The following is an 8,512-nucleotide window of genomic DNA, read 5'->3' as shown; positions in this document are numbered from 1 at the left end:
ATATATATATATATATTAATATATATAATACCCGATGGGCGTAGGTTTAGGCGAATGGCCCCGTGAGCGCATCCAGGATTCGTGCGCCGCGGTAGTTTTCTTACGGTGGGCGCCGGATCGGATGGATAGCTAGGGTGCAAGTGGTGGATCGGACGGTTAAGAATGATTGAATGGATTTGAGGTCCACCCGTCGGTCTAGCTCGTGGTTTTCTTTTTGTGCGAAAGGGTCTGGGTTCGTGGTTTCTGCGCACTTCTAGAAGCTGCTGACTGCGGTCTGCGGGTGTCCGGTTCGAGACTAGAGATTTTTCTTTCTGCGAAAATCCGATAACAGCGCGAGCTCACGAGGTGGGAAGGACACGCGTCTAAAAAAAAAAATAAAAAGCTTGATTAGTTTTTTTTTCCCTAAAACTAATGGTCCGTAGAATTTTAATACGAACACTTTCAAAAAAAATAAAAATTAATAAATTTTAAAGCGCTTTGGACAGCAATTTTTTTTTTTCGACTCATAAGACATCTCTAGAGTGGTTAGCCATATATAAGACCATCCAATTCGCAATCTTGTTGGCTTCTCTATAAACATGCAAACCCTATATTGCCTATCATTAATCATGATCCAAATGCCTCGAAGCAAGAAGTAGCACCCACCTACACCATCGGTGCCTTGGAACTTGATTAGCTTCAACTACAGAAAATTATTCATGTATCAAAAGAAAAAAAAAGCTTCAGAAAATTGTTCTGATGGACGGGGGATATATCCTCTATTAGACTGCTTTCCGTATGGTTGCCGGCGGCCTAGGAACATGATGCTTAAATTTTTGGTATATACCATGGACTCTAGATTTCTTTGTGGATGTTAATACTTAAGAGGACTGTACATGTAAACTCGATTCTAATTAGTTATGCAGAAAATTTGATCATCCCTTCGGTCGTGTGCGAGGGCCGACAGAGGGAAAGAGAGAGAATCTAATGCCTTTCCCTTTTTGCCGACTTGAGCAGAATACTTTTACTTCAAATTGGCAGCCAAAAGAGATTGGACAATAGCGAACTCAAATCATAAACTAAAGAAAACATCAACTAGTCCGCAAACCATCAGTCTTCCCATAAGAACCGTATCATTTTGATGAACCTCTTGTTGAATCCCATGGCCAAGAAGGCAGCTTAAATTGGCACCATATCATATTGACATGCAGGAAAGCTATCAATGGTCAGACAAGCCAAGCCTGCAAGCCAAATGGCATCTAACCTGTTTATCCTGGTGCAGGAGATTTTTATTTCAACCATAAATTGGCACCACATCACAAGAAAACATCAACGCAAGGGGGGCAAAAAATCCTCTTTTGGCCAATCCCAGAAACTCTACAAGAGCTCTTGACATCTTGACTGATTCCATTTCTGGGTAAAACCCAGGTGAAAGAGACCACTGCATGGTTAATTTCTTTCAGGAACCGCGACGAAAGACACCAGCTTTGGAATAAAACTTGGCCTCATACAGCAACAGGAACAGCTTCATCAAGAGCCACAACTCCTGGAAGCTCCTTCCCTTCCAACAATTCCAAGCTGGCTCCACCACCCGTGGATATGTGGCTCATAACATCAGCGACTCCCACTTTCTCAACAGCCGCAACAGAATCTCCACCTCCAATGATTGTCGTCACGCCCTTCCCGCTGAGCTCTGCCAACTTCTTTGCAATTGCCTGCAAAATTAAACCATGATTCCTTTCATGGGCATACAAGCTTGAAGAGGACATGCAGTAATGTAGCACTAAATCAGCAGCTTGTGGTTAATGCATAAAAGAGAACCATCACATACCTCAGTTCCAACTGCGAACTTATCGAATTCAAAAACGCCCATAGGACCATTCCAAATAACTGTCTTGGTTGTTTCCAGTGCATCACTGAATGATTTTACTGAATCCGGTCCAATATCCAAGCCCATCCAACCATCCGGAATTGCTGTTGATGGTACGACCTGAATGAGGAGCCATCATTCCTAAATCATCTCATTACAAATCTTCAACCTAATATAACACCCACTTTTGCATGAATTCAAAAAAGAATTAAAATGTTTCAAGGAGGTTCGCCTCTAAGGTTTTCTAGGTTCAAGAGTTCTTCTGACATGGCTTATAAATAAGGGGATATGAAGGAACGAGGACTTTAAAAGCATGCTCTACTCAATGCCTTGCAAGCATAGTGCCATTGGACTGACAAACATAAGAAGACCCTAAAAATACAAACCTTGCTATTTGCATCAGCAGCAAACTTGTCAGCAATGACAACATCAGCGGGCAACATAAGAGAGACCCCTTTAGATTTTGCCTTCTTAAGAAGTGATGTTGCAAGCTCTAGTTTGTCCTCTTCTACCAGGGAAGAACCCACTGAAAGGCCCTGTGCCTTGTAAAAGGTGAAGATCATTCCTCCACCCAGAAGAAGGATGTCACATTTCTCCAGCAATGACTCAATCACTCCAATCTTGGATGACACCTTTGAACCACCTACAATGGCAGCAAATGGCCTCTTGGGATTCGCGATGGCACCAACAAGATAGTCAAGTTCCTGTAGTGAGGCACAAATTGTTTGGTTACAAATTGACTCAAGAAACTATAAGAAGAAAAAGATAGATGCAAATCCATGTGAAATACTTCACGAAGCAACATGCAACATGTGCAGAGAACAGGATGCTGCTATATGAGAACCTCCAAGGCAACATTGAGATGACAAAGATGCGCCAATTGAAGTTCTAACTGCCTCAATTTGGATAAAGATGAGAACTTTTTAACCACTAAGTGACTCCAAGAAACACCCATGTGAGTATCCTCCAGTAAGTTTTTAATTCTTTTACAAAATAACAAAATAGAAAAGCTCTTTACCAACCTTTTGCAGAAGGAAACCAGCAACAGAGGGCTTCAAGAACTTGGTGACACCCTCTGTGGATGCATGCGCTCTATGTGCCGTTCCGAATGCATCATTCACATAAAGGTCAGCTAAGGATGCAAGCTTCTTTGCAAATTCTGGTTCATTCTTCTCTTCCTCCTTATAAAACCTTACATTTTCGAGTAGTAGAACACCACCTTCTGGAAGTGCAGCAACCATTTTCTCAACTTCTGGGCCAATACAGTCATCGGCTTTCTCAACCTGTTTGGCATGCTGGTAAGGAATCCAGAATGGTACAAAAAAGACAATTACATTACATCTGGGTAAAAGATAAGCACACCTTGATGCCAAGAAGTTCAGAGAGCCTAGCGACAAGAGGACTCAAGCTGTATTTTGGTGTGACACCCTTTGGGCGTCCCTGTGCAGGAAAAGGAAAAATGGATTTAGAATCAACAGTTACCTGCACCTAAATGTAAAATAGGATACAGATGCTGTGGAATTATTTGATTTTCACCAAAAACATCAACATGCAATAAATCGAATTATAAGATCACAACTGACCAGAGAATCAGCTACAATTTAACTATTTCTGATCAACTTTATCAATTCCATAGCAGCTTTCACACCTATCAAATGTCAAAATCCTTTCCAGTTTCTTTAACATTTCTAACTTTAGATGGTAGCTAATTTTGAAAGTGGAAACCTTTATAAGGACACCTTGAGAGCATTTATAATGGAACAAGGAAAACAAAAATTGCTTAAGGAGAAAAGAAGACAGGATGTTCATATTAAGATGGAGAAGCCAATGAGAACTTCAACAAATCATATCAGTAAAACATGAAGCTCAAGCAATCTAAAACATGAAACACTTTCAGGACATGTAATTAGGAATTAATATAGGTACCTGTCCAAACACTATGATTTTTAAGGATAACGCTGGAAAAGGAAAAATAAAGTTATAGCACCAGATATGAGAAGTGGAGCCACTTGACATAAATATAAGGGTTTCCAGCATTAGATTTTTTTCAATCAAGAATATTTTCACCTAAACTGATAAAATTTTCTTTTTTGAAACTCTCTACTGGTTTCTGGGAATTGAGTGCAACTCAAAATATCAAAACAAAAAAAGTTTAGTAGCATCCTTCCCATTTCCATAAATTAAATTATATAAAGATAGCACTATATTTAGATGGACAAGCGCATGCAGAACTACCATATTCCAGAAACCTATAGAATATAGAAACAAGCAACATCTGGAGCACACTAGATGATCACAGCCACATCGTAATATGGCTGATTAGAGAACGCATTACAGTGGTTCGTGATAAATTGATGCTGATCCCAGTGGCTTAAAATCACTGGTAATGAAAAACTTCTGGAGCGCACTAGACGGTCACAGCCACATCATAATAAAGGCAACAAATCAAAGCCAACAATTTATCATAAACATAATGCAAAATCCGAACCTAACTCCCAAGTATATGAACAGAAGCACATAAAAATCTGCTCAAATCTTTAGCTTGCGAGACTACCATTGACAATAATGTTTTATATCTTCTAACACAAAAGGAGTGGTACCAAAAATGCTATTTTCATGAATTTATCAGTCCTCCAACAACTACTCTACTCACTAAAACTATCAGAAAGACTGATACTAAAACAAGCTGCTTACATGATTTAGAAAGGAAGTCAACCCTCCACATAATTCAATAACAAAAGGCATTAAAAATGAAATAAGCACGAAAGTTCATCGTAAACACCTCCAAAACTGAGATTTTTGTTGATTATTAGTACTATAAAATCTCACTTAAAAGAATAAGTAAAACGACAAGCTGGTTCAAAAACACGAGAAGGGAAGGCAAGTAGAAATCGAGAAGAGGCTCACCAGATGGCTGGAGAGAATGACTTTGGCCCCATTCCCCATCAAGTGCTTAATGGTGGGCACGGCCGCCCGAATCCTAGTATCGTCGGTGATGTTCTGGTTCTCATCGAGGGGCACGTTGAGATCCACCCTCACGAACACCCGCTTCCCTTTGAGGTCCGCGGCGGTGAGGTCCCCAACGCTCTTCTTCGCCATGGTCGCCACGCCCCTGGGGCCCCTCCCGCTCCGCCCGGCCACCTCCCAGATCCTCTCCGCCACGTGGACCGCCAGCAGCGGGTCCGCCGCCGCCCCAGCGAAGCCCAGGCGGTGGAGCGGCGATCGGAGCGCGACGGCACCGCGAGAGGCAGGGAAAGCAACCGCCGCCGCCTGCCTCCGGGACGAGGACAGGGAGGAGGAGGAGGACGGGTGAAGAGAAAGGGAGGTGGGGGATGCGGCGGAAGCCATCGTTAGCTCGTAGGAGCGATAGAGAGAGAGAGACAGAGACAGAGCGAAGACAGAGTTGGAAAGGGGGAAAGATGAGACGGTGGTGAGATCGGAGAAGAGCAGCGAATAAAAAGGAGAGGGATTTGTGGAGGCGGGGTTGGAGGGGAATATTTTCTTATCGCTGGGGAGAGGTGGAGAGGAGGGGTTCGATGTTTTCAGCGAGAGGCTTTGGTATTTTGGGTTGGTACTTGGTTTTATCGGGTGGGCCTATCGATGGAAAGAAACAGGGGACAAGACGGGGGGGAGCCGGGGCGAAGAAAAAAGAAAGCTCGTGGAAATAGAGTGGACTTTGGGGCCAGGCTATGGTTCGTCGTATCATCTGTACAAACCATACCATATCAAATTAGTCCGATACCGTTATTTAATATAAATAGCATTCTGATATTTTGCATATTAAAAAATTTTATATTGTACCATATTGATACTATCCTAATATAGCACTGGCGTATTGATACCGAGACGATAAACTTTGCTGTTGATATTTAAAAAAAAAATAAGTTAGACACATCGTACCCTTTTAGCATGAATGCAGCAAGAAAATTAGAAAAAAGAAAGTGATAAAAAAATGTTGGAGCAGACCCGTAGCTCTCACAAATCCAGCTGCTGGAATGCTGCGCAACGAACAAGACAACCTAATCAGTTGTGTTGTTTGTCTCACGGTGAGCATGAGTAATCTAGAATGTCGCACAGTCCTTCAGAAAATCTCTGATATCTTGTAGCAGCGGTGCTCATCCCCTACTCTTACGTAGCCATGGATCCACCTGATCACAGTAGCCAAGTTACCTTCCAAATGGATGCGCTCAGCCCCTAATCTGATCCATGCATAAGTGATCCCTTTTTAAACAGCTCTGAGCTTTGAGCTCTGATCCAAGAACAAAACTATCATAGAGTCAGCTCCCCCTATTATGATCAATCTGCACTCAACGTCCCTAATCACAAAACTAGCACCTCCTCGACCTCCACTACACCGAAAATCAAGCCCTCCATATCCGGGATCAAATCCCACGATCTTCGCCTCAACGGCTGCCCACATTTGAATGCACACGATCTCAACAGATCGCCAGCTAGCTCGAAATCTCGAGTCGTTTATGGTAACTTATTGATCTGCACAATCACGCCCGATCATAGGTAACCGCTACACGCCCTCCTATAAAAAGGGAGGAGAGCTCTAGAGAGAGGACACTTCTTCCTTCCCGGCCAAAAATATGTCCTTATACCATTCCTCTCCATTACTTCTCTCCATTAAAACCTCTCTCTGACTTAAGCATTGGAGGGCCTGCGCCAGTACCCCCGGCCACAAGCTTCTTACAGGTCTGCCAGAGACAGCCGACGGCCGCCGCACCATCAGCCGAAGCTCCTCCTCTTCGGTCCGCAGTCACCTCTGGGTCCAAATTCCAGCAATATATACAATATTCATTTTATCTGGTATTGCTAATTGATTATTTTCTTGTTAATTATGATATAATGGTCCGGAATTCTTACTGGGCTGTAATACTCATAACCTCTTTTTTCTATCTTTTCAGAGTTGAAGGTTGCAAGTGGCTTAATACTTGACTATGACTGATATCATATGAAAAAGGGATGAATAAATAGAGCATTACTGATATTGGTTGGATGATTAAATTCGTTATAAATTGAGATTATTATTGTTCATGGATATTAAAGTTGTGATAAATTTTTTAGGCCTAGCATATTTTCTAAGGGGAGTGTGCAGCCATGTCACAAGTTTGACCCTGGATGTTGGGATTTGGCCGTGGCACTTTCGTCTTCTTCCTCAATCTTATAGCAATATATATATATATATATATATATATATATATATATATATATATATATATATATATATATATATATATATATATATATATAGCAAGCATTTCTCCCTCACCCTCCTAATTGAAGATACTTCTTTCTCTTCGGAGAAGGCCTTTTAACCTGTTTTTTTTTTTTACCAAGAAAAAGAACAAATCAAACAGAGCTCATTGGAGGAGAGTCTCCCTTCTGCGAGATCTCTTGCATTCCAGAGCTGCCAAAGAGGAAGAACCCCAGGGCGTGAGCCAACACTGCAGCCATCAGCACACCAACGTTGAAGGACATGGCGGCGAGCATCACGATGAGCGCCAGCGCAACGCGGAGCGCATGCAAGGCCATCAGCTGGAGCCTGGCGGCCGCATCATGGCAGCTCCCACGGGACGCGATCGTGAGGCCGTGATTCAGCCACTCGAGGTAAGCGACGAGAATGAAGACGATGCCAAGGGTCAGCACGTACATGACAGTGCCGGGCCAGCTGGAGAAGAGGATGTCGGAGTTGGCGCCCCAGTAGAAGTCATGTTAGTCGCGGTGCATCTGGGAGTATTGGCTCATGTCACGTCGTCGCCGAGGCCGAGCATGCCGTGTCTTCCTCTTTTGGGGCACATCGGTAGCTCACGTCAACCTGACGTGAGTTCTACCATCAATGTCGGTTCCATAAAGATAGAGTACAGAATCAATCTCTCATCCTGAAACTTCTTTTCAATCAACAAAAAAAATAATTTAGTCTGTTACCGTATTCACCTTCCGAAATACATTAACAATCTAAAACAAGCTACAGCTTATCGCCAGGCTCTGGATATCCCTAAGTAGGGATAGGAGTGCAAATGGGTCGGATCCTAAGTGACCCCGACCCGATTCGATTTTTTATTCGGGTCCTAATTTTGGACCTGGACCCGACCCGGTTGAAGATCGGGTTGGGTCGGGTCGGGTCCGAATTGGGTTCGGGTCGGGTCCGGGTCTGAGTCGGATCGGATTCGGATCCGATCTGATCCAATTTTTTTGTGCTTTTGGAAAAAAATTTGGATAAATCTAATTTGGTCATATCATAATTATGAGGTGCTGGGTGACCCATGACTTGAAAGACTTGCAATTGAGCTCCAGTCAGAACAGATGACCCATGACTTACTAACTAAGTCAGTCTACAAGCCAAATTTCATATCACACTATTTTTTATCTATATGACTGATTGGACGGAACTCGGTGTCTCCCAGCTCCCCTCTCACGAGGACATAAAAAAATCCCAGACCTTCTTCCAAAATCCAATTCCATTACAGAAAACTGGCACATGACCCATATTCAGTTGCAGTGTTCCCTCACTTTCTCCCTTCAAAAGTTAAAAGAAACAAAAACCAAAAAACAGAAGGAAAAAAAAAAAAAAAAGGCAGCTACCGAGACACCAGAGGTATCAACAGTGTAATAGATCGAGAGAGAATCCCGACGGGCCGACGTTCCTTTGGATTCTGT

The 8,512-nt window shown here is 42.8% G+C and overlaps 2 protein-coding genes across 2 annotated transcripts; both read right to left on the bottom strand.

The window, feature by feature from the left end:
- Positions 1–1,145: 1,145 nt before the first annotated feature.
- Positions 1,146–5,396, bottom strand: LOC103696938 (phosphoglycerate kinase, cytosolic-like). The gene is made up of 6 exons (XM_008778667.4): positions 4,757–5,396; positions 3,212–3,289; positions 2,872–3,132; positions 2,236–2,553; positions 1,811–1,969; positions 1,146–1,694 (listed from the first exon to the last, which is right to left on the bottom strand). Exons 1-6 carry the CDS (start codon positions 5,195–5,197, stop codon positions 1,485–1,487), a joined length of 1,467 nt encoding a protein of 488 aa, XP_008776889.2. The 5' UTR covers positions 5,198–5,396; the 3' UTR covers positions 1,146–1,484.
- A 1,808-nt stretch (positions 5,397–7,204) lies between these two features.
- Positions 7,205–7,507, bottom strand: LOC120104127 (copper transporter 6-like). Its single transcript, XM_039114657.1, has one exon. It carries the CDS (start codon positions 7,505–7,507, stop codon positions 7,205–7,207), a length of 303 nt encoding a protein of 100 aa, XP_038970585.1.
- Between the last annotated feature and the right edge of the window lie 1,005 nt (positions 7,508–8,512).

This window comes from Phoenix dactylifera, chromosome 16 (genome assembly GCF_009389715.1).
Source record: "Phoenix dactylifera cultivar Barhee BC4 chromosome 16, palm_55x_up_171113_PBpolish2nd_filt_p, whole genome shotgun sequence".
In the NCBI taxonomy this organism is placed as follows: Eukaryota; Viridiplantae; Streptophyta; class Magnoliopsida; order Arecales; family Arecaceae; genus Phoenix; species Phoenix dactylifera.
The sequence above is the reverse complement of the archived record's forward strand: the minus strand, read 5'-3'. Positions and strand labels throughout refer to the sequence as shown.

Bases quoted from the DNA above. Each gene is read 5' to 3' on its own strand.
- LOC103696938 (XM_008778667.4), bottom strand. From the start codon at position 5,197: ATGGCTTCCGCCGCATCCCCCACCTCCCTTTCTCTTCACCCGTCCTCC. The intron at 3,290-4,756 runs GTGAGCCTCTTC...TTTCCTGCACAG, and splicing joins TCATTCTCTCCAGCCATCTG to GGACGCCCAAAGGGTGTCAC. The intron at 2,554-2,871 runs GTTGGTAAAGAG...GCCTCACTACAG, and splicing joins CTGGTTTCCTTCTGCAAAAG to GAACTTGACTATCTTGTTGG.
- LOC120104127 (XM_039114657.1), bottom strand. From the start codon at position 7,507: ATGTACGTGCTGACCCTTGGCATCGTCTTCATTCTCGTCGCTTACCTC.